Source organism: Symphalangus syndactylus, chromosome X, assembly GCF_028878055.3.
Source record: "Symphalangus syndactylus isolate Jambi chromosome X, NHGRI_mSymSyn1-v2.1_pri, whole genome shotgun sequence".
NCBI lineage: Eukaryota > Metazoa > Chordata > Mammalia > Primates > Hylobatidae > Symphalangus > Symphalangus syndactylus.
Window position 1 is genome coordinate 32,774,397 of NC_072447.2, and position 25,580 is coordinate 32,799,976.

Sequence of the window (25,580 nt, forward strand, 5' to 3'; positions counted from 1 at the left end):
ATCAGATGATTCTCCTGCTTCAGCGTCCCAAGTAGCTGGGATTACAGGCACCTGCCATCATGCCCAGATACTTTTTGTATTTTTGTAGAGACGGGGTTTCACCAGGTTGGGCAGGCTGGTCTCAAACTCCTGACCTCAGGTGATCCACCCGCCTCAGCCTCCCAAAGTGCTGGGATTACAGTCATGAGCCACCGCACCCCACCGTCATACACAATGTTTGCCCCCTAGCAGATAGTCAGGGATGAGCTCTTAAAAGAAGGACCAAGGAGTGAATGAATGAATCTCCATGCCAATCACAAAGAAGAGAAATCTGAGTGAGCCCTGGGGGTGTCTGACAACCAGGAGTATTTAGATCTAAGCCTTGAAAGAGTCTGCTTAGATTTTCTTGCTGAGGAAAGAGGAGGGGGCAAGGAGTAAAGGAAAAACAACAAAACCCCAAAGCGTCTTAAAGTAGTCAGAGTTACTGGGACAAGTTGCAGACTATTAATTGCAAGGGAAAACAGACAACTGGTTTACATGATCCCTACTTAGAAATATACCTTGGGGTTTCCAGAATGACCTTGGAATTATATTGTCACCAGTCTTTCCAAACACTGAGAAATGTGACTAAGTAACAAAAGTCATCAGCCTGGGAAACATGGTGAAAACCCCTCTGTACAAGAAATACAATAAATTAGCCGGATGTGGTGGTGCGTGCCTGTAGTCCCAGCTACTAGAGAGGCTGAGGCAGGAGGATGGCTTGAGCCTGGGAGGTTGAGGCTACAGTGAGCCGTGAAACCAAGAATTCTGATTCTACTTGTGTGAGTTTCGCTGTGTCTGTCTACCAGGTCATTTGCAGAGCAGAGAGACCTCCTTCTCCCTGCTTTTTCATTTAATTTCTATAACGCACACAAATACACAATATCCACAAAGAAGACAGGCACCAATTTCTAATGTCTGGATGAACCTGAGGAGAAATTCTGAGCAGATGGGTACTTGAGAATTGAGAGAGACATGAAAGAATATTATTTCAAAGATTGAGAGGGAATTGGAACTGGATGACATTTTAGAGATTTGCCCTTATTTTTTCCTAATTGAAGCGTATCACTTCTGCTAGGGTCATATTTAGAACATTTAAAATGAGTGAGTGTACTGAGTCTCCGGGATTTCTTGACTCTCAGTTGGATTATGTTTTTTATTAGATTCCAGTGGTACTGGGCATGTTACATTAATCCATATTTAAACTAGGTGACCTTATGTCCCGATTCGCCCTGGATGGTCCTGGGTTACACCTGTCGTCCCAACAGAATTATTAATAGCATCCTCCTCCACCGTCAATAGCATTCCGGTTTGGAATATTAAATTATACAGTCACTCCCACTTTGACTCCTAAAAGTTTTCCAGAATATGCCATACTTTCTCATTAATTGTTGCAACTTACGGCTATTTTATAGATTTCTGAGACCCATCCTTTTTTCTGTTGGATTTTAAGCATCCTTTGAACTTTAGAAGGCTCCTCACAGAACTGGAAAGCCATCCACACAAAGACGACTGTTGTTCATTAATAACACATGTTAGTTAATTAACGTGTTGCTAATTAATAATTATATTATTCAGGTTATATTCCTATTTATCAATGATATTAATTAAATTATGTATTAAGTATGCAATGAATGTCAATGGTTGAATAGCACATACCTTCATAGCCAAAGAGAAGTAATAACAAAAAGCCTTCTATCTTGCGTGACATCTTCCCCTCGTCCTCGGCCGAAGCTCTACCTTACTGAACTGGAGAGCTGGCCCAGGAGCAGGGGATTAAGTTGAGCCCTGGCCTCATTAAGCATCTTAATCCATTTAGTTCTTAGGTCTTCGGCTGAGCCCCATCAAGTTAACCTACAGAGTTACCTGCCTCAACAAGGAAGTCTCATGGAAGATACTAGCATCAACTGAGATTTGGTTCGTGAGGAAGATACTTTTTGTTCTTTTTTTTTTTTTTTTTTTTTTTGAGATGGCGTTTCGCTCTTGTCGCCCAGGCTGGAGTGCAATGGCGCCATCTTGGCTCACTGCAACCTCTGCCTCCCGGGTTCAATCTAGTCTCCTGCCTCAGCCTTCCTAGTAGCTGCGATTACAGGCTCACGCCACTACGCCCAGCTAATTTTTGTATTTTTAGTAGAGATGGGGTTTCGTCATGTCAGCCAGGCTGGTCTCGGACTCCTGACCTCAGGTGATCCACCCACCTCAGCCTCCCAAAATGCTGGGATTACAGGCATGAGCCACTGCGCCCGGCCCATACTGTTTTCATTCTATCTTAATGTAAGGGAAGCAATGGAGGGAGAGAACTACAACCAGAAGTCTCAGGTCTTCGTCCTTTCTTCGCCATCATCTTCTAGGGGGTGACCTTGAACAATTTCCTGCCACATAAGCACTAACATTCTCGAATTGTATGAAAATGTCATGGATTCCCCTCTTTGAAAGCAACTAGGCATCATGTGCACACCTATTCACTCAGGAAAATGCTAAATTTGGTGGTGGTGGGAGGACGGTTAGACAAAGCTGCGCATTGCTGTTACTTTTAACAACAACAAATTGGAAACAATCTAAATAGCCAAGGTTAGGGGGCTGGTTAAGTAAATCAGGAGATGAGTGCAGCCTGGTAGGGTTAAGAGCACAGACTGCCAACCCAGACTGGGTGCCAAATCACAGCACTAGCACTTGTTACATTGTGACCTCAGGGCAAGTTATTAATATCTCTGCGCCTAAACTTTCTCATCTGTAAGATGACGATAATAATGCCTACTTTCTAGAGTTATTTTGAGGCTTACAAAAGATCATATATACAAAATACTTAGCACAGTGCTAGACATAATTAGCTATTATTTTTACATCACCATTCAGAATAAAGTTGATGGGAGAAAAAGGGGAGTTGTTTAATAGGTATAGAGTTGAGTTTTGCAAGATGAAAAAGTTCCCGAGATCTGTTTCACAACAATGTGAATATACTTAACACTACTGAACTGTACACTTAAAAATGATTACGGTGGGCTGGAGGTGGTGGCTCACACCTGTAATCTCAGCACTTTGGGAGGCCAAGGCAGGCGGATCACTTGAGGTCAGGAGTTCGAGACCCACCTGGGCAACATGGTGAACCCTAGTCTCTACCAAAAATACAAAAATTAGCCGGGCGTGGTGGCATGCACCTGTAATCCCAGCTACTCAGGAGGCTGAGGCAGGAGAATCGCTTGAACCCAGGAGGCCGAGATTGCAGTGAGCCGAGATTGCGCCACTGCACTCCAGCCCAGGTGACAGAGCCAGACTCTGTCTCAAAAAAAAGAAAAAAAAATGGTTAAGGTGGTTTAAAAAAAGGCCAGGCGCGGTGGCTCACACCTGTAATCCCAGCACTTTGGGAGGCCGAGGCAGGCAGATCACGAGGTCAGGAGATCGAGACCATCCTGGCTAACACGGTGAAACCCCGTCTCAACTAAAAATACAAAAAATTAGCCGGGCGAGGTGGCGGGCGCCTGTAGTCCCAGCTACTCTGGAGGCTGAAGCAGGAGAATGGTGTGAACCCGGGAGGCGGAGGTTGCAGTGAGCTGAGATCACGCCACTGCACTCCAGCCTGGGCGACAGAGCGAGACTCTGCCCCCCCCCCCCAAAAAAAAGAATAAAGTTGATGAAGTGATTGTAATAACAGGGAAAGAGTTATACTCTCAAGTTAGAAAAAGACGCAAATTTCTACACTATTAAGGATGCATAACTAGGTTGAAAATGCAGAGAAAAATACTGAGTGCCCCTTCCCATTTTATATTTTTTGCTACCACCATCTCACCATGGCCCACACCCTCATTCCTCTTGTCAAAGATAAAAAAGCCAATATTTAAACAAATAATAAACTCCCCAAACGAAACTGTAATGAAATAGTAAAGAGGAACAGAAACTAGAGAAACGTTTGCTCATTGAACCAGTATTTATTGAATGTCTACAAGCCTGACATTTATTTTATACTGTGTATGAACTCTATTCCACAAATTCTACTGCTGCATTAAAAGGGACTGTGGGTTTTTTTTTTTTCTTGCTCTGTACATCAGAGTTTAATGAAAAATAGAACTTTTAATCAGAGTCATAATCATGATCGACCTTTAATAATTCAGCTGCAGTCAAAGCGCTGCTGTATTGCCTGCCACATTTTAGTTGGAGGTTGGGTGGCCGGCCCTTGCTGGCTTGCAGGCAAAGGGCAGCCAGGTGCACTCCCCGAGAGCCCGATTTTCCGAGGCGTACTGGGAGGAGAGGTGGGGTAGGGCCCGGCTGGATCGGGGGCGCCGGATCAGGTCTAGGACTTCGCCCGGCCCCTGCCCTCCACTATTTCTCCTGTCGGACTAAGGCGGCAGCGACCTTGTGGGATAGGAGAGGGTATCTGTCATTTCACTTCTGCGAGAAAAACATGCCAAAAAATTTAAAAAGAAAAAAAGGACAAAAAAAGCTTCGTTGTCGCTTTTGTTTGTTTGTTTAACCCAAACCCTTTTTTTTTTTTTTAACCCAAACACACCAAACCCTTAAAAAGCAGAAGTAACCGCCTTGCGGCTATGGTTCCACTGGGGCTCGAACCCAGGACCTTCTGCGTGTAAAGCAGACGTGATAACCACTACACTATGGAACCTCCACGGGGAGGGTGTTGTTGGGACTTTATTCATAGACTCACAGCAGTTCCAGCCCCCTCCGCCGGAGCCCCGCCTCTCCACCGTGACCCCGCCCCCGAGGCGCGGAGTTTGCGGCGGCTCCGGGTCTGGGACTGCGGCGTTTGGGCGACTTGTCTTCCCTGCCCGCCAGAGTCGCGGCCCCTGGGACCAGGGCGAGGCCGGGACCCCGGCCGAGAGCACCTCCCCGCTTTCATCTGTCCCCAAACTTTCTCTCAGTCGAGGCGCCGGCGGGGCGGCCCGGCGGCCGGAAGTGCACCCTGCTCGGGCTTTGCGTCCCCGGCAGCTTCCTCCGCCCGCGAGGGCCCCGCGCCTTCCCATTTTCCCCACCGGCAAACTGAGCCTCGGCCACCAGGCCCACTTGCCCGTCGGAAGTCAGTACGTCGCCGCTTGCGGCGGCGTGGAAGGCCTCGCCTATGGAGCAAGGAGGACAGGGGCAACCCTTGGAACCAGGGTTGGAAAAGGCCGCTGGTTAGCGGGCCCTTTGCCCGAGGGTGTGGACCTCTTCCCGCTCGCCTGCCCCTTCCCGCGGCTTTCTTCCCCTCCCGAGGACAGGCCTAGGGGGTGCAAATGCCAGGGCTTCCGTTAGGTCCCCTTGGTCTAGGGCTGCAGGGATGGGGGGACGAAGACGTGTAGACGGGGCCACCCGTCTATGGCTTCCAGGGAGGCAGCGGCCCTGGCCACGTGATTGAGAGGCCCAGTGCAAAATGAAGATGCCAGGCCCCTTGTTGTTAAGTTTTTGAGAATTTCACACGGTAACAGTATTCAACCCGGTGCGGGGTCCCTGACTTGCTTGCAGGACTGTAGTCTGGGTAAGGGGCTGGGACCCTCCGTCACAAAGGGTGATTCTCGTTTTTCATCGTCAGTGTCATTTGCCTTCTTCAGGGCTTCCAGATGGATCTTCGTCACCACCCTAGGATTGCTCACCGTCCTCAAGCTTGAAAACCCACCTGTAATCATTTGGCGGGCGCGGGGGGGGCATCTTTAAGCGCCCAGGTGAACTTGGTCTGCAGGCAGCAGCTGTCCTTTTTGCTGGATCTTCTGCTGAGGTCGGTAGGTTGATAAAGTGATACTGATTTCGTGGCAGGAACTCCCTTCAGCCAACTCCTGTCTTCCTGGGAAGGCCTCTGGAAGAAACCAGGTGGGTGCAGGGAACACTAAGGTGGGGGTCACGATCTGTATGTTCATCTTGATTTGGCCACTCGTGAGCTGGGTACTCGAGCTAGTCAGTTCACCTCCGGTCTCAGTCTCCTCCTTTGTAAATACAAGGGTTGGACGAAACACGTCCACTTGCACCTCTGAGTCTCAATGTTATGCCCACCTTCCAGGTAGGAAAACGGAGGCAGCTATCTGCCATGTAATTCCCCCCCCCCCCCCCCCCGCCCAGAAATAGAGGCAGGCCAGCTAGTGGCGTGGGTTTTTCTAGTACCCGCTTCCCGATGTCCTCAGTTAGCTCCCTGTCATATTCATCATGGGGCCCCCTTCTAGTCTGCTTTTTTGGTGAGACGTTTTCAGAGGCCTCTCGAGCGCTTGATGCCTAGATTGTGGGCCACGAGATGACCAGAGCGGCCAGCCACCAGCCGGAGGATACATTCGTGAGAGCTCCACGTTTCCCTCTAGTCAGTGAGCCTCAGGACTCCTGGGAAGCCTGATAATAAGTGTATCCCACCTGTTTCCAAACCCCTAGCGGTCGAAAACAAGACTGCCCGGAACTGGCCCTAAAGTTACACCCACTGGTTGTGTTTTGGATGGTGTCTCTAGGAAATGCTTTGCACTCCAGCCCGCGACATCCCGATTTTTCTGTCTTCCCCTGGCTATAAAGGTATGTTTGCCAAGTTCCCACATTTAACCTCCGTGTAGAAAAGAAGCTGGCGTCCCTCTGTTGCATGCAACACAGGTATCTGCCTTTGGTGAAAAACTCTTGTTCCTTTTCTCCATTCCAGGAGGGAAACTGTGTTCTGTTCTCCCCGCCGCCCCTCACAAGGTGTCATGACAATCTTTTTTTTTTTTTTTTTTGAGACGGAGTCTCCCTCTGTCGCCCAGGCCAGAGTGCAGTGGCGCGATCTCAGCTCACTGCAACTTCTGCCTCCCGTTCAAGCGATTCTCCTGCTTCAGCCACCCAAGTAGCTGGGATTACAGGCGCCCCCCACCATACCTGGCCTACTTTTTGTATTTTTAGTAGAAATGGGGTTTCACCGTGTTGGCCAGGTTGATCTCAAACTCCTGGCCTCAAGTGATCCGCCCGCCTCGGCCTCCCGAAGTGTTGGGATTACAGACGTAAGCCACCTCGCCCAGCCCCACCCAGCTCAAACTCTGTGGTCATTTTTATCACTTGCTTGTTTGCCCTTTCATTTCATCCTTGTGCTTGTTGGTAAAACCACAGTCTCTTACATCTGACTGTCTCCCTACCCTGCCCCTGAACATGGCCCAAGAAGATCACATCCAAGCTGACTGATTTCACACTAAATTCATGACTGCTTAGCTCAAGTGAGCCCTTTCTGCAGTCCAGAATACGTGTCCACTTCTAAGGACAGTTTCATGTCTTATCTCCATAAACCTCCTGTACCCCCAACCCCAATCTCGGTTACAGCTGATGACCTAGCTTCCTATTGCGGTGAAAAAATGGAAGCAATCAGAAGAGAACTTCTGCAAGTCCCCTGCCAGCCACCGTCTGCTCTCGTGCTCTTCCTCCAGATCAGGATGGGTTGGGACTGGCTAACTGTCATAGGGGGCTGTCCTGTGTATCGCAGGATGTTTTGCAGCATCCCTGGCCTCTATTCACTAGATGCCTGTAGCACACATCCTCCTCCACCACCCAATTGTGATGACCCAAAATGTCCCCTGGGGGACAAAATCTTGGGAGTTATTTGGCAATATCTGGAGACACTTTTGTTGGTTATGACTGGGAGAGGGGTACTATAGGCACCCAGTAGGGAGAGGCCAGGGGTGCTGCCAAACATCCTGTGGTGCCAGCTACTCTGGGGGAGTGAGGCGGGAAGGATCCCTTGAGCTCAGGAGGTCGAGGCTGTTGTGAGCCATGATTGCACCACTGCACTCCAGCCTGGGTGACAGAGTGAGAACCTGTCAAAAAAAAAAAAAGGCCGGGTGCGATGGCTCACGCTTATAATCCCAGCACTTTGGGAAGCTGAGGCGGGCGGATTGCTTGAGCTCAGGAGTTCAAGACCAGGCTGGCCAACATGGCAAAACCTCATCTCTATAAAAAATACAGAAAAATTTAGCCAGGCATGGTGGCGCACACCTGTAGTCCCAGTGACTCTGGAGGACTGAGGCAGGGAGGATCCCTTGAGCCTGGGGAGGTCGAGGCTGCAACAAGCTGAGATCGTATCACTGCACTCCAGCCTGGGCGACAGGTGAGACCCTGTCTCAAAAACGAAAACAAAAGCAAAAAAACAGGAAAAAAAATCCTTAATTCCACTTCCACCTGTGCCAGTTCCATTTCTCTGCTCTCCTTTATAATACAATTCTTAGATTGGTCTGGTGCTCTCTCCAATTCTGTCCCCCCACTGGGACTTGTTCTAGCACTCCACCAAAATTCCTGTGATCCAATGACTTCCACATTGCTACACAGAATAGCTCTTCCTTTTCATCAGATTTGATCTACTAGCAGCATTGAAAACAACCCATCACTCCGTTTTGAGGTACCCTCCCCTCGGCTTTTAGGATGCAGCCCTCTCGTGATGTTTATTTCCTCTCACTGCATACTCCCTTTTGGTCACCTTTGCTGGAGCCTCATCTCTTTGACCTTTAAACACAGCTGTACCTCAGAGGTCTCGGTGCTTGGACTTCTCTATTCATTCTCACCACCCCAGCAACCTCATTCAATCTAATGGCTTTCAATACCATTGAGAACCTAGAAGATTCCAGTGTGTATCTCTAGTCTAGACTTTTCTCCCAAACTCCAGACCTACATGTTCAACATCTCCATTTAGATGTCTGTTAGGCATCTCCCATGTCTGTGTCCACACTCCTGATCTCTGCCCCTAAATCCACTCCTCTCTTGATCTGTTTTTCTTTTTTGGAGACAGTTTTGCTCTGTCGCCCAGGCTGGAGTGCAGCAGTGCCATCTCAGCTCACTGCAACCTCTGCCTCCTGAGTTCAAACAGTTCTCGTGCCTCAGCCTCCCGAGTAGTTGGGATCACAGGCGTGCACCACCACATCCGGCGGGTTTTTTTCTGTATTTTTAGTAGAGATGGGTTTTGGCCGTTTTGGCCAGGCTGTTCTTGAACTCCTGGCCTCAAGCGATTCACCCACCTCGGTCTCTCAAAGTGTTGGGATCACAGGCTTGAGCCACCACGTCCGGCCTCTGTTTTCTTTATCTCAGATAATGGCAACTTCATCTTTCCAGCTATTTAGGCCTAAAACTAAGAATCATACTTGATTCTTCTTTTTCTTACACCCCCAGTGTAATCTTACTAGCAAAGCTTCTTGGCACCACCTGCAAGATCTATCTATGCTAGCTTTCTGTCATCTCCCCAGCTACACTCTAATCAAAGCCACCATCACATTTTACCTGGGTCGTAGCCAGTAGCCTCAGATCTTGGCCTTCCAGCTTCTGCCCTGTCCCCACTACAGGCTCTTCTCCACACAGTAGCCAGAGTGGTCCTTTCAAGATTCAAATTAGCTCTCATCATTCTGTGCAAAACCCTTCAGTGGCTCCCTACCTCAACTAGAAAAGCTGAAGCCTTACAGTGGCCTACAAGGCTTGTGCCTCTCTGGTTATAAATCCTCTTACTGGCCAAGCACGGTTGCTCACGCTTGTAATCCCAGCACTTTGGAGGCCAAGGTGGGCAGACACTTGAGGCCAGGAGTTTGAGACCAGTCTGGCCAGCATGATGAAATCCTGTCTCTACTAAAAATACAAAAATTAGCCAGGTATGGTGGCATGCACCTGTAATCCCAGCTACTTGGGAGGCTAAGATGGGAGGATCACTTGAGCCTGGGAGGCGGAGGTTGCAGTGAGCCGTGACTGTGCCATTACACCCCAGCCTGGGTCACAGAGCAAGACCCTGTCTCAAAAAAAAAAAAAAAAAAAATCCTATAACTTTGCCTTTGCTTTGACTCCACTCCAGCCACACCAGCCTGCTTGCTGCCCTTCAGTTACACTAGGCCTCTCCTGCCTCGGGGCCTTTGCTGCTGCTGCTGCTGCTGCTCTCAGCCTTGAATAGTTTTTCCTTAGATCACACTGTTGCTTGTTCTCTCACCTTGCTCAGGTCATACCCAAATATCTTCTCAGTGAGGCCTTTCCTGACTGCCTACTGAAAATTGCTATTATTCTTTTCCATTCATGCTAGAGACTCACTGCCCCCCTTTCCTGCTTATTTTTCTCTGCAGCACTAAATTTCTTTCTTTCTTCTCTTTTTTTTTTTTTTGAGACGGCATCTCCCTCTGTCGCCCAGGCTGGAGTGCAGTGGCGTGATCTCGGCTCACTGCAACCTCTGCCTCCTGGGTTCAAACAGTTCTCGTGCCTCAGCCTCCTGAGTAGCTGGGACTACAGGCACCTGCCACCACGCCCAGCTAATTTTTATATTTTTAATAGAGACGGGATTTCACCATGTTGGCCAGGATGGTCTTGATCTCTTGACCTCGTGATCCGCCCACCCCGGCCTCCCAAAGTGCTGGGATTACAGGCATGAGTCACCATGCCCGGCCTGCAGCACTAAATTTCTACATATTTACTAATTTATTTTGTTGATTGTCTGTCCTCACCATCCTCGACTGGAATGAAAGTTCCATGAGGGCATGGATTTGGCTTCATTCTCTGCTGTATTACGCAGAGTCTAAATAGTTTCCAGCATATAGTAAGTGCTCAGTGAATATGTCTTGAAAACAATGTGTCAGTGTTGAGGGTGACTCTAGCCAGGGCAGTGAGTTCCAGTAAGAGCTAATCCTGGACTTTTGCTTGACTTCTTGAGCAGAGACGTTTCCTAATTCACCCTGGACTTGAACGTGAGATGATCTAGAGGCTGGCAGTTCTGCTGCCATCTTACTATTGCATTATATTAGACAGGGCTCTTGGTTGCATACAACAGAATCCTCTTGTTCAAAATATTCACTTCTCTTCCCCATGTAGGATTTTGACACCATGGCCCCCCGATAGACTTGCCCAGGTGGCTTTGCTTTGCCCAGTTGAATGTGAGCAGAAGTGATGAGTATCACTTCCAAGCAAAAGTGTAAGAGCCAGTGTGGTGGCTGCTTCTGTCCTTCCCCTTTGCTGCAAGAAGAACGGCAATGCCCCAGAGACGGGTTGGCCTGAGTTTCAGAGGGAAGCCTCCATGTTACAGAACCGCAGCCCATCTGCACTGTCCGCGGAACTGGAGTGCAAAACAAACCTTTGTCATTGTAAACCACTAACGTTTGGGGTTGTTATGAAAGCATAACACCACCTAAGCGGCTTTAACACTCCCACAAGTTTAAGAGGAAAAGGAGTTTATTAAAGGACACCAGGTGGCTTACAGGATCTCCAAGAAGGCCTCGGTGACTCCAAAGCCAGGAATGATGTCCCAATCTCACTGAGGGACTGCACCAGCGCAGGTGCGCACCGCTGCCTCCTCTGAGTACAGATTTAGTAACATAAACCAGTGTTGGAGCCCAGAATCTTGACCACTGCTGTCTCTGGAAACTGGACACCTCTGCCACTAACCTTGGCAGAAGATGGCCTTTGGGAGCCCTCCACGTCTTCAGCTTGCCCTCTTCTGGATTGAAGTCGCTGGCAGAGCTTAATTTACCTGCCTGTGCTCTTGCTATCAAAGAGGCTGGAAAAGCTAATTTCTTGTTTCTACTTTGGGGAGTTAGGAGTCAAATGGGAGGAATTACCAAGACATAGGGAGGAGGTTCAGAAGTTAGTGAATGACCATGAAGCATGAAGGACATCCACGACCTGCTGGAGACCTGAGGATGGAGCCGACACCAAGGGATCCCAGCTGAGCAATAGAGCAGCTGGGTGTGGTCCCTTATGCCCCGGCCCCAGTCATGCATATACCATTGACTCTTCAGTTATTTGAGGAAACCATTCCCAGCTTTGCATAAACCAGCTGGAATGGGCTTACTGACACTTGCAATGCAAAGAGTCCTAACGATCTATGTCTAAAATGGACGAGCGTTGGCACAGTGGCCAACAGTGGTGCCCTGGCTCGGATGCCTGAAAGTTTTGGTTGTTCTCAGTCCCCAGTAAGTGGGGATGAGGCTGACAGTCATGGGAGTGGCCGCTTCTGGTAGGGTAGGTGTATTAGTCTGTTCTCATGCTGCTAATAAAGACAAACCCCAGACTGGGTAATTTATAAAGGAAAGAGGTTTAGTGGACTCACAGTTCCAATGGCTGAGGAGGCCTCACAATCATGGCGGAGGATGAAGGAGGAGCAAAGGGATGTCTTACATGGTGGCAGGCAAGAGAGAAATGAGAGCCAAGCAAAAGGGGAAGCCAAAACCATCAGATCTCATGAGACTTATTCACTCTCATGAGAACAGCACAGGAAAGACCTGCCCCCATGATTCAATTGCCTCCCCTCTGGGTCCCTCCCACGACACGTGGGAATTGTGGGAGCTACAATTCAAGATGAGATTTGGGTTGCAGCACAGCCAAACCATATCACCTGGGTTGTGGTTTCCCTGTTTCCTGGGGAGCCAGTAGTTCTCATGTACAGCAGGGCGCTTGCTCACGTGTGGCACAGTAACCAGGCCAGGTACAATTATACAGTGGGCAACATGTCTGTGTCAGATACTGCTAGTTGCTTATCTACTAGCAGATATTGAGGAAAAGAGGAATATCTGTACTATTATCATAGTTTGCAGGTGAGAAAATTGAGGCCCAGAGTAAGTTGGTAACTTGACCAAGTCACACAGTGACATAAAGAAGCAAGATTCTAAGCCCAGACCATCTGGCTCCATGGGCTGTGCTTAGCCTCTGCACTATAGTGCCTCATTTTGTTTGTTTTGGCGATGTGTCTGGCTAAAACAGCTTCATTTCCTTGAAAGGAGGTAGACCCATTTGGTATCCCCCTTTTTGCCCATAGTCCATCTCTTTCTGCCTGGAATGTGAACGTGGTGCTAGAAGGAGGGCATCACTTTCTGTCGTGATCACTATTTTGCACCCATGAGTTAACAATTGGGAAGAAGAAAGCTGCATGGCTTGGCCTAAAGAAGGAAGGCACCTGGGTCCCAGCCCCAGATTCCCTACTCCAGATTCCTTGTGAAATGAATAATAAAATCCCTCATTTTTAATGCTACTGTTTAGTAGAAGTTTCAGTTACATGAGGAAAAATACAGATCCTACTGATTGAACCTTTGCACATTGCTCACCCGTAGCTCTCTCCTGTACCATGTTGACAATGTCTTTAATTTGTCCCCCAGCTACCAAGGGCTTGCCCTGTGTTCCAGTCCCTTGATGGAAGTTGTTCATTATCACATGCCTGCAATATGTCTGGGAACACAGTGTTGGGTAGTGTGGGAGCTTTATTAAAAAAAGTATATGACATGGCCTCATCTCAAGAAGTTTGAAGAACATGAGTTAGCCCAAAGGACTCATTTGTTCCAATACGTTAATGGAAGATAGTGGCTTGATGTGGTTTTCCTAATGTAGGATGTTACTAGATCTGAATTTGGGCCCGGTCTCCTTTCTCTTAAAGAAGCAACTTGACAAAAGAGAAGGCTGATGAGGGATAGGCAGGGTGATAAGCAAAAACCTGCCTAATAGGAAAGAAGGCCTCACATGGTATACCTCTCCAGACCAGCTATCTATAACCTTCACAATCACCCACAATCACTTTCAGTGAGATTACATTTCCTGGAGATGACCACTCGAGAGAGAAGCAGATCAGCTTAGAATGTTTTGTCTCCCCCTCTCTTAACCTATCTTGAGATGTATCTACTATCTTTTTCTCTCTTTTTTTTTTTTTTTTTTAAATTTGAGGCAGAGTCTCACTCTGTCACCCAGGCTGGAGAGCAGTGGCACAATCTTGGCTCGCTGCAACCTCCACCTCCCGGGTTCAAGCGATTCTCCTGCCTCAGCCTCCCAAGTAGCTGGGATTCCAGGTACCCGCCACCATGCCTTGCTAATCTTTGTATTGTTAGTAGGGATGGATTTTCACTATGCTGCCCAGGCTGATCTTGAACTCCTGACATCAGGTGATCTGCCTGCCTTGGCCTCCCAAAGTGCTGGGATTACAGGCATGAGCCACCACGCCCGGCAGAGATGTGCCTAGTTTCCAAAGTCACTCCCCTGTGACTAGGTAACTGAACACAAAACAATTTGACTACTACTGCCCACTCCTCTAGAGTCCCATTTAAAAGGCAACACCTGATAGCAGCCAGTGCTAATCGGTGATGGAAATGAAATGGGTTACTCCCTCGACTTCCACAACACTTACTGCCTGATTTGTTTCCACATGGATTCAACTGGGCACGCAATAAGACTTGCCTCTAAGGTTTCTGCACAGTCTGAGGGAAAGATTTCAAGTGTGGTGCAGGTGTTAAACTCCAGTCATATTGTGTATTTTTACTAGTGATTTCAAGAATTGGGGATCTTTTGGATACAATTCTGGTAGAGTCCTAAGGCCATCTACAGTAATACAAGCAAAACCAATTAGTAGGTTGTTTAATTCATTTAGAGGCTATCTGCATGCTAGCAGTTTTCCTCTGCTAAATCCTGTTAAGATGCAGTGGGTTCTGCAGGGCGCGGTGGCTCACGCCTGTAATCCCAGCACTTTGGGAGGCCAAGGCGGGTAGATCACGAGGTCAGGAGATCGAGACCATCCTGGCTAACACGGTGAAACCCCATCTCTACTAAAAATACAAAAAATTAGCTGGGCGTGGTGGTGGGCCCCTGTAGTCCCAGCTACTTGGGGGGCTGAGGCAGGAGAATGGCGTGAACCCGGGAGGCGGAGCTTGCAGTGAGCCGAGATCTCGCCACTGCACTCCAGACTGGGTGAAAGAGCGAGATTCCATCTCAAAAAAAAAAAAAAAAAGATGCAGTGGGTTCTACTTTGTGCAGACGGAGTAGGCTGCCATGACAACTGTCTGTGAATGTTATTTCAATATTAGTCATACATTTCCAGCGTCTGCCTCTGGGCTCAGCGTTCTTCTAAAGCCTGGATATATATTTATTCTTAATGGACCTCTCCTGGACGTGTTTACAAAAAGGACAAAAACAAAACACTTTCAACTGGCTGACCTTTTTTTCTTTCAGAAGAGAAATTTGAATGAATTCACACGACTGAAAATTGATTGTGAATCTTACTGTCATTTTTTCTTTTCAAAAGGTGATTTTGATGTGAACTTATATTGTGCTGGATTATAGATTTTACTGAATAGATGCACTACACCAGGATTTGGAAAGTTCCCCTGTAGGCATGTAGTCCTTACACTAAAATTATTATTTTTTTCTTCTAACAGTATCAGAAAGAATCTTGTAGTTGCCTGTGGCAGAAGATCCAATCCAAAGTGAGCAAAACGAATCTGGTTTGAAACTTCCAAAGGTAAGATTTGATCCAGAGACTTAGGATGGAGGGCTCCGGCTCCATTTCCGTGCCTTTTGGTTGGCCCTTCCCCACGTATCACTTTCACCCCCTGGACTGGCTCTTCTCATGGTGACAGCCTTGCTCAGAGCACCACACCAGGGGGAGATGAGTGAGTCTGTCCCAGCACTCTCTCCAGGTACCCCGAGATTCACTCGTAATACCTTTCTTTAGCTATACGCCTACCCCAAACACTCCTTTTTGCCAGGAGAAGAGGATATGCTGTCTTAGGCCTGAATTATGTGCTTGTTCCTGAAAAGTTGCTGTTGCTTGGGGAGTGGGCTCGGATAATTGGCTTAAGTAAGCCAGGGCCCGTGCTTAGAGTTGGGGGCTGCGTCAGTCCCATGCAAATCACATGGCTAAAAACAGGGAGCGGGGGTGATTTCGAAAAGGAAAATTGTGATTCTATTACAAGGAAGTTAGGGGACTATTTGCTAACCACCTGGTTAGGGAACAGAATGCTGGTCTAATGATAATAATAATAGTTAACATTTACTGAATACTATGAGCCAGGCACCAAGCTGCTTTACAGTTGTATTGATTAGAGAATGTGTTTGGCTGCCTGAAATAAGGTAAATGGAATAGCAGGGGCTTAACACAGAGCGCTTGGTTTTCGTCCCACATGATACGAAGCCAGGAGATATACAGTGTCACATTGTCATCCAGGTCTCAAGCTCGTCCCTCCATCCTGCATCATGGTTTCGCTATTCTCAGTGTGAGGCTTTCTTCCTAGTGTGCACAAGATGGCTGCTCCCCCTCCAGGCATTGTGTCCTGGTTCCAGGCAGAATAGGGGGAAGGACAAAAGAGAAGAGGCTTGTGCCAGCTGAGTCTTTTCCTTTTTATCAGGAAAATAGCTTTTCTGGAAGCCTCGGCCCATAGATTTCTGTTTGTATCTCAAGGGCTAGAACTGTGTCACATGACTACCCATCGTTGCAAGGGAGCCTAGCAAATCAAGTTTTGTTGGCCGAACACTGCCACCTAGAACAAAACTGGGGTTTTATTGGTAAGGAAGAGGGGGAGAATGGACAGTAATGATCAGTGGCTGCTACAATGTGTATTAACCCATTCATTCGTTACATCAAAGTTACATCAACCCGGTGTGCTTGGTTCCATCCGTAGCCTCGTTTTATAGTTGAAGCAATAGGCACAGAGAGGTTATGTAATTTGCCCAAGCTCACACAGAGCTGTTAAGTGGTTGAGCAAGAACTTGAACCCAAGCAACCTGACTCTAGAATCTAATTCTGTTATGTTCCTAGACACATCGTGACCCACTGGCCAGACCACATTTCTTCTCTGGGATGTATATCCACTCGGGAAATGCAGGCCTCTCCTAGAAATGGTAGCTAATACTTGTTTAGCACTTTATAGTTTACAAACAGATTGCCACTTAAATTATTCTCTTTAAATATTCTTCTTCTTCTTTTTTTTTTTTTTTTTTTTTTTTTTTTTGAGACAGAGTCTCACTCTGTTGCCCAGGCTGGAGTGCAGTGGCATGATCTCAGCTCACTACAACCTCCACCTCCCAGGTTCAAGTGATTCTCATGCCTCAGCCTGGAGTAGCTGGGACTATAGGCGCACACCACCATGCCTGGCTAATTTTTGTATTTTTAGTAGAGGCGTGGCTTTACCGTGTTGTCCAGGCTGGTCTCGAACTTCTGACCTCAAGTGATCCACCTGCCTTGGCCTCCCAAAAAGCTGGGATTACAGGTGTGAGCTACAGCGCCCAGCCTATTCTCATTTTTAAAATGAGGAAACTGAGGTTTAGAGGAGTTATGTAAGTTGCCTAAGGTCCCCAGGTTGAAAGTGGCAGAGCTGATATTTCCTCAAAATTATAGAAACTTACTCCTGTTTCCCTTTCTTAATCTTCCTGTTCTTCTCTGCACAGAGGAGTTCATTTCTAGTTTTTTTAAATGACAATATTTCACTCTAGGCCCTATATTAACTTCATAACCTTCTCAGGAAAACCAATCCAGAGAAATCTTGGCTCTCTCGCCTACTTGTTTTCACATAGGCCACCAGGAGGAATGTGGCACATCAGTGGGAACTGTGACAGAAGTAAGTAATGGAGGCCTGGAAAGGGAGGTGGTTTTTCTCTCACATCATATAAAATCCAGAGCTTCTGTCAGAAAATGAAAGTGTTAGTTACAAATAGCTCTTATTGACCGGTTAAAGAGTTATTAAACATATAGACATTGCTTGTCATTAGTTACATCAGATTAATTTGTTACCTTTCTTTAAAACTATTTCATAAATTGAACTTGTCACTGAGTGAGAATTGACAGCCCACTTCACTGGGATAAATTAGAGAAGTTTCACTTGACATGTCAGTTTGCTTGTGATTATTATTTCTCTCGTTCTTTCCAAGTTTTTGAAATCTTTAGCTTTTGGCATTGCTTTATTTACATATCACAACATTGTTTTGTTTTGGTCTTACTACTGAGTAAACCATAAAAATTAATTGTAGAATTAATACATTTTAGGGAGACATGAGAGTTCAATCAAATACATTTAAGAAATACATTGGTTCAGTTCAGAAAGGCAGGACAACTCGAAGCAAGGGGGAGGAGGGGCGTGGCTTCCGGGTTATAGGTAGATTAAAAAATGTTCTAGTTGACAATTGGTTGAGTTTATCCAAAGACCTGGGATCAGTAGAAAGGAGATGTCTGGGTTAAGGGACTGTGGAGACCAAAGTTCTTATTGTGCAGATAGATGAAGCCTTCAGGTAGCAGGCTTCAGAGAGGACAGATTGTAAATGTTTCTTATCTGTCCTAAGGTCTGTGTTTATATTAATGCTGGAGAGGTATAATGAGGCATGTTGGACCTCTGCTTCTCATCATGGCCTGAACCAGTCTTTCAGGTTAAATTTTAAAGTGCCCTGGCCTAGGAAGAAGTCCATTCCAATGGTTGGGCGGGGATTAAAATTTTTCTTTTGGTTTACACTCCAAAAGCTATGAATGAGGCCAGGTGTGGTGGCTCACGCCTGTAATACCAATGCTTTGGGAGCCCAAGAATTTGAGACCAGCCTGGGCAAGATGGTGAAACGCCATCTCTGTAAAAAATAAAAAATTAGCCGAGTGTGGTGGCGGGCACCTGTAGTCCCAGCTACTTGGGAGGCTGAGTGAGGAGGATTACTTGAGCCCGGGAGGTGGAGGCTACAGTGAGCTATGATCGCGCCACTGCACTCCAGCCTGGGTGCGATCATAGCTCACTCTCGACAGAGTGAGACCCTGTCTCAAACAAATAAAAAAAAATAAAAAGAGTACTGTGTTATAGAGCAGTGCCCCTCAAAGTATGCTTCACTCTCACCTGGGAGCTTATTAGAAATGCAGCTTCACAGCCCCACCCCAGACCTACTAAATCAGATTGGGATTCAGCAGGGATCGGGCCCAGGAATCTGTGTTTTGACAAGATCCCTAGGTGACTTGTAAGTGCATTAAAGTTTGAGAAGTGATGTTTTAGAGTTTTACGCAAATGAGTTGTAAGACTGACAGATTGTGCACCCTTTAAATATTGGTGAAAACAAGAGCTTCGGCTTTAGTAAATTAGACCTATATTGAATCCTGGATTCTCCTTTGAAAGTCTCCCAATCCTAGTCTCCAGTTAGCTACTCTGGCTCATGAGCCTTAGCTCAACTGTATGCTTGACTCCATCCCCCATCAACACCTTCACCTAATTAATCCACATTCGACCTTCCACTGTCAGGTCAAAGATGACTTCCTCAGAGAAGTCTTTGCCCGACCTCCCACCTCACTCTCATAAAATGAATACTTGTCCTTTGCAATTTCACATTTATGATTATTTGATTCATGTTTACTTCTCCTACTAGCCTATAAGCTTTAGGAGGGAAGAGACCTTATCAGTTTTGCTAACTGGTATATCCCCAGGGTGTAGAACAGTACCCGGCACATAATAGATGCTCAACAAATATTTATTTAATGAATATATGAATGAAACCAAGCCAGGAATAAGTGCACAAAAGAAAATGCTCTGAAAATTTTTTCCATAAGCTTCTCCATAAACTCTTAGTCATCTGAGGCAGTAATAGTGAGAGTTTTGAAAAGAAAGCTCTGGATATTTTCTAGGCCATTTTCTAGGCCTTGTTTTTTTTTTTGTTTTTTTTTTTTTTTTTTTTGGCGGGGGCGGGCATGGAACAGAGTCTTACTCTGTCACCCAGGCTGGAGTGCAGTGGCACTATCTCAGCTCACTGCAACCTCCACCTCCCGGGTTCAAGTGATTTTCCTGCCTCAGCCTCCTGAGTAGCTGGGATTACAGGTGCCTGCCATCATGCCCGGCTAATTTTTGTATTTTTAGTAGAGACAGGGTTTCACCATGTTGGCCAGGCTGGTCTTGAACTTCTGACCTCAGGTGATCTACCCGCCTTGGCCTCCCAAAGTGCTGGGATTACAGGCATGAGCCACCGTGCCTGGCCCAGGCCTTGTTTTATCAACATTCCTCCAAGAAACAAACTTTTCTTTGTTTACCATGTTCATGAACACAAAAATAGTTGATAGGCAATGGTGACAAAAAGAAAGCTGGAATCTGCCTTTCAATAAGCAAGAAATAGTCCTCTCATCCAGGTCATGTCGTCCACATTCCATTGGCAGGTATTGTCATATCTGCATGCTACATTGTGAGGTCATCAAGGCAACCTGTTAATCATTCTAGAATCTACCTCTTGAAGATTACAACTGAGACTGGGAAACTCTCTTCAATAAGACCTGTGTGATGATAGATTGTGTCCTGAGCCTGCAGGCTGAAAGAGTCAACAACCAGCAAAGTGAAGATCTAGGAGTCTGTTCCCCTTGAACCTGTGTGGACCTGATCAAACCTCGAGGGAAAGATAAGAGCACTTAGTGGACCAAGTGAATTGAGTGTGATCCGGGTAGGTATGGGACAATGATCGAAAGTTAACCTGGCCGGGCGCGGTGGCTCACGCTTGTAATCCCAGCACTTTGGGAGGCCGAGGCGGGCGGATCACGAGGTCAGGAGATCGAGACCACAGTGAAACCCTGTCTCTACTAAAAATACAAAAAAAATTAGCCGGGCGTGGTGGCGGGCGCCTGTAGTCCCAGCTACTCGGAGAGGCTGAGGCAGGAGAATGGCGTGAACCCGGGAGGCGGAGCTTGCAGTGAGCCGAGACTGCGCCACTGCACTCCAGCCTGGGTGACAGAGCGAGACTCCGTCTCAAAAAAAAAAAAAAAAAAAAAAAAGAAAGTTAACCTGTGGCCTCTGTCTGTTTAGTTGTTTAGCCCAACTCTTGTGGTCTTTATGTTTTATGTATGAAGTTTGTTAAATGCTTTAATATATATGCATAGGGTGGAATTGAGTCGCCTTGATGTACTGGTCACTGAGTCACAGGACTGTGACTTTGGGGAGGCCACCTAACTTCTCTGGGCGTGGTTTCCTCTCCTATAAAATGAAGATGTCTGAGGGCCTTTCTGGACAAGTCCAGAGGATCAGAGTATCTTACCACAGTTCAGGCTCACCTGTTACAGAGCTCTGGGCAGAGAACCTCATGATGGTCTTGCAAGGTGACTCCATTCTCTGCCTAGATCAGTTTTGCCCAATTCCCAGTGCTTTGACATGAGAGGGAGTTGCATCAGTGTGTAGTCTTTGTTTTACTTTTGTTCTTGGAATGGCAGATTGTAGCTCCTGTAGAGGGAAAAGAAAAAGAAATAAGGAATTAGCATTGCTCTGCATTGACTCATGCTAGATGTCAATCTGAGATACATGTAAAACGTAAGCACATACAACATAAAGAAACAGATTGTGGCAATATTTAAAATTATCCTAGCTTTCTAAATGAGAAGCAGTTCTGATAAGCCTATTTGGAATTCATGCAAAACATCCATAACTCTGACAATCTGAATTGTACATGGCAAAGGTAAACTGCTTCTAGGCAGTAATTCTAGGTGCAGGTTTAGATGGACTATACGGTAATCAAGTCTCCATTGCTTTACAGATAGCCCTCACTCCTTGGCTTCTTACTTTCCAGATTGCTTCTTTGTTAGCCTCCCTGTTGGCTCCTCCCTCTTTTCATTCTCTTTAATGTCTCTATTCCCCAGTGTTCTGCTTTTGTCTCTATAGCCTTACTCTACAAGCTCTCCCTGGCTATTTTATCTTCTCTAATCACTTCAGCTATTGTCAGCAACCTGATGACCTATTTAATCTGACTCTCTGGCCCTGATTTATTTCCTGAGCTCCAAACCCAGGCTTCTACTGCCTATGGGATATTTCAACAGTGAGGTCTCACAAGTACTGAAATTTACCACACTGCTGACCGAACTCATGATTTTTCTGCACCATAAACTCACTTGTCCCCCTTCATGTCCGACTCTTGTACCCTTCAATACCCTATTGCAATGAATATCATCATCTCCTAGACTGTAAATTACAAGAAGGCAGAGACCATGTCTATCTTGTCCACCCCTTGTAACCACAGCACCTAGCATAGTGCCTGGCACATGGTAGACACCCAGTAAATATTGTTGAGTGAATGATGAATCTATTTATTCTTCCAAACTAAAAACCTTTGAATCCTCCTCGATGTCTCTGTCTCCCTCACTCTCCATGCCCAGTCTGAGACCTGTGGGGTTTATTACATAAAACCTTTTTACATTTGGCTCCTCCTTCCCTTTCATCCCCACTGCCATGACTTTAATTCAGCCCTTACCATCTATCTCCTGGATTATTGCAGGAGCCTCCTCATTAGTCTTCCTGTTACCTGCTTTTCCCCATTCATCACCATCTGATCCCCAGAGTGATCTTGCAGCTTTAATCTAATCAGCTTACCCTCAGGCTCCCCTTGAGTTAAACAGAGTTTGCAATCTGGCAGCTTTAAGCGGAATCCACGCAGTCTGTACGGCGTTTTGAGAAAATGAGAATGACCGTATTTTGTTGATTCTAAGATGCATATTTTTTTTTTCACATTTTAGCAGCTCTGATATTGGGATGTGTCTTGAAATGGACAGTGACATAGTTTGATCAGTAGTGTTCTCTCTTATTGGTACATAAAACAGCAGTGTACCCTGTAATCAGTGGCTTCATAAATTTGCTGAAAAACACTCATGCTAACATTTAAAAATAAGGAGATCGTACATAAAACTATCTTTAGCTTCTCTTGGAAAATTACATCAGGCAACACTGGGCTGCGATTTCTGGATAGCAGCCGAAGATGGAGCTACCAGTAAGTAGCAGCTACCTCATTTAGACAAAAGCTCGCTACAATGTCTCATGGTTTCCGCCCAGGCTGCTTTAGTCATTTGTATTATCTGCCCCAGCCCATTAAGAATTTGAAAGGACAATCCCTGACTGATAAGTTGAAGTCCAGATTCTTAGTTGTGATTTATAAGAACACAGGTGGCACCAACCTACCTCTTCCAGGTTAATGCTCCCAACCTTTGCTGTGTACTCCCTGTATCCGCCAATCTCGAGTATAACAGACTCCCATGTTCCCTGGAATGTCTCTCTCCATCTTTTATGCCCTGCGAAACATTTCCTGGTGTTCCCAGGTCGAGCTCATTTCTTTCTGGACTCCAGCAGTAAGTACGTGGGCGTATCTGCGAAAACCACAGTTACTTTTGCACTAACCTAAAGTACAGTTCTGCGATTTATTTTTTATTTTTATTTTTTTGAGACGGAGTTTTTCTCTTGTTGCCCAGGCTGGAGTGCAATGGTGCAACCTTGGCTCACAGCAACCTCCGCCTCCCGGGTTCAAGGGATTCTCCTGCCTTAGCCTCCTGAGTAGCTGGGAGCACAGGTGCCTGCCACCACGCCTGGCTAATTTTTTTGTATTTTTAGTAGAGACACGTTTTCACCGTTTTGGTCAGGCTGCTCTTGAACTCCTGACCTCAGGTGATCCACCCGCCTCGGCCTCCCAAAGTGCTGAGATGGCAGGCGTGAGCCACCACGCCCAGCCAGTTCTGTGAATTTTAACACATGGATAGGTTAGCATAACCACCATCATCATCAGGATATAGAACATGCCCCCCAAAACTCCCTCCTGCTAGCCCTTTGTAGTCACTCCCCTCCCTCATCCATAAACTCCTGGTAACCACTGATCAGTTCCCTGTCACTGTAGTTTTGTCTTTTTGAGAATGCCATATAACTGTATCACTTTCAGCCTGGCCTCTTCCACTCAGCATAATGCCTTTGAGACCCATCCAGCTTGCGTGTATCAGCTTCATTTGTTTTTGTTGCTAAGTAGCATTTCATTGTATGGATGTCCCACAGTTTGTGGGACACTTACTGAAGGACATTTAAGCTCTTTTCAATGTTTGACCATATGAACCTGCGTGCACATTTTTGCATGAATAGAAAATTTTCTTTCTCTAGAATAACTACCCAGGAGTAGGATTGCTGTCATATGGTAAGTATATGTTCAACTTTATAAGAAAGTACCAAACTCTTTTTCAGAGTGACTGTACCACTTTGCATTCCTGCCAGCAAAGTGTTAGAGTTTGAGTTGCTCCACATTCTAGCCAGCACTGGATATTGTATTAAAAAAAAAAAATTTTAACTGGGCACAGTGGCTCACGCCTATAATACAAATACTTTGGGAGGCTGAGGCAGGCGGATAGCTAGAGCCCAGTCTGAACAACGTGGCAAAACCCAGTCCCTACAAAAAATACAAAAATTAGCCGGGCATGGTGGCATGTACCTGTGATCCCAACTACTTGGGAGGCTGAGGTGGAAGGTAGCTTGAGCCCAGAAAGTCGAAGTTGCAGTGAGCTGTGATTGTGTCACTGTGCTCCAGCCTGGTGACAGAGTGAGACCCTGTCTCAACCCCGCCACCCAAATTTAGCCATATTCATAGACATATAGTGGTATCTCATGGTTTTAATTTTAATTTCTGCTTCCTTGAATCTGGCCTGGAGGAACTTGAGGGAACAAAAGGTAAACTCACTGTCAGTTCAGTGGTACTTCAAACTCTGATCAGTTTCCTTCATCTGCCTTCTGTTATTTACTTTTCAGAGTCCTCATGTTACTTGTTTATTGCTGTGGGACAGATTACCAAAAAGTCTAGTGGCTTAAAACAACACATGTTTATGATTTACAGTTTCTGTGGGGCAGAAACCCAGGCGTGGCTTACTTGGGCCCTCTACGTCAGCATCTGTCATGAGCTGCTGCACACAATGTGTTGACTGGGCTGCTGTCATCTGAAGGTTTGACTGGGGAGGGATCCACTTCCAAGCCCATATGGTTGTTGACAAGAGTCAGTTCCTCATGGTCTGTTTGACTGAGGGCCTTAGTTCCTCGCTGGCTTTTGGCTAGAGACTTCCCCCAGTCCTTTGCCACGTGGGCTTCTCCCACATGGCAGCTTACTTCATTGAAAGCACAAAGGCTGTGAAGATAATAGGGTCTGCTAGCAAGACAGAAAATCACAATCTTTTATAACCTAGTCATAGAAGTGACATCCCAATACCATTGCCATGCTCAATTGATTAGAAGCAAGTTTCTGGGTCCAGCCTATGCTGAAGAGAAGGGATGAACACAACGGTGTGAACTGACCAGGAGGAAGGGATCATTGGGGGCAACTTAGAGTCTGTCTGCCACAGTCCTCAAAGAGCTGTTTCATGGATTCTGTCCAGGTTTTATAGCTTTGTCCCATGGGAGAGAAAGAGTAGCGTGGGTAAAATGTCCTTTTTCCATCTTACCCAGACCAGAACCTTCTGTGAAGCTTTTTGATTTGATTTATGAACATTCAGGGTTAATTTAAGGAATTTCTTTAAACTCAAGCCCTCGAGGACCAAGCTAGGGTTAGATTAAGCAGTGGTCTGAATTAAAATTCTGATATCTATTAATCTATTTATTAAATCACAACCAAGGAAAGCTCAACTTTTGTATCTAAGATGGAGCCTTTTGAAAGCTGAATTTCCACACCTTAAAACATGATGGCTGTTTTAGCCTGTCATTGTGGCTGCTCACCAGGTGACCCCAATAGAAACATCTGGCAAGCACTGACCTTTATGAATTTCTTCCATCTGATAGTGACTCATAACCAACCCACTTTTAATTTCTTTTAATGACTTCCTAATGACTTGCCAGATCTGGCCTCTCTTTTCTCCTACTTAATGTGATTTTTCAGTACCCAGAATTCACCCTTCAAAATATGCTTGATCCTTTCTCTATTTAAGTGAAAAATCACTTGGTGTTCCTTTCTTCTCTTCACAAGGGAGCAGGATCTTTAAATTAGAGTCCTTTGATTTTTTTTTTCTTTTGAGACAAGGTCTTCCTCTGTTGCCTAGGCTGGAGTATAGTGGCTCTATCATGGCTTACTGCAGCCTCGATCTTGCAGGCTCAAATGATCCTCCTGCCTCAGCCTCCCAAGTAGCTGTGAGAACAGCCATGTCCCACCACACCCGGCTAATTTTTTTTTTT

The 25,580-nt window shown here is 46.3% G+C and overlaps 2 protein-coding genes, 1 long non-coding RNA gene and 1 other non-coding gene across 21 annotated transcripts in view; 1 reads left to right on the top strand and 3 right to left on the bottom strand.

Moving 5' to 3' along the window:
- Positions 1 to 1,769, bottom strand: part of RS1 (retinoschisin 1) — a 35,221-nt gene extending 33,452 nt beyond the window's left edge. The window contains exon 1 of the mRNA XM_055269094.2: positions 1,678 to 1,769. Within this exon, the coding sequence (XP_055125069.1) occupies positions 1,678 to 1,729 (52 nt within the window). The 5' untranslated portion in view covers positions 1,730 to 1,769. The remainder of the gene's footprint in view (positions 1 to 1,677) is intronic.
- A 2,791-nt stretch (positions 1,770 to 4,560) lies between these two features.
- Positions 4,561 to 4,633, bottom strand: TRNAV-UAC (transfer RNA valine (anticodon UAC)). Its single transcript has one exon. It is a non-coding gene; the product is annotated as a tRNA-Val (tRNA).
- A 369-nt stretch (positions 4,634 to 5,002) lies between these two features.
- Positions 5,003 to 25,580, top strand: part of PPEF1 (protein phosphatase with EF-hand domain 1) — a 151,589-nt gene continuing 131,011 nt past the window's right edge. Inside the window, exons 1-6 of one of the 18 annotated variants that reach the window (XM_063634996.1) lie at positions 5,023 to 11,907; positions 14,872 to 14,944; positions 15,078 to 15,160; positions 16,457 to 16,539; positions 17,212 to 17,255; positions 19,866 to 20,082. The gene's annotated coding sequence lies outside the window, so the exon portion shown is untranslated. Of the gene's footprint in view, positions 11,908 to 14,871; positions 14,945 to 15,077; positions 15,161 to 16,456; positions 16,540 to 17,211; positions 17,256 to 19,804; positions 20,083 to 25,580 lie in introns of those variants that run through there. The other 17 variants (XM_063635001.1, XM_063634995.1, XM_063634998.1 and 14 more) reach the window with 17 other exon arrangements.
- On the bottom strand, positions 17,577 to 21,936 carry LOC129476289 (uncharacterized). Its single transcript, XR_008654906.1, has 3 exons — positions 21,874 to 21,936; positions 20,687 to 20,852; positions 17,577 to 17,839 (listed from the first exon to the last, which is right to left on the bottom strand). It is a non-coding gene; the product is annotated as an uncharacterized lncRNA (long non-coding RNA).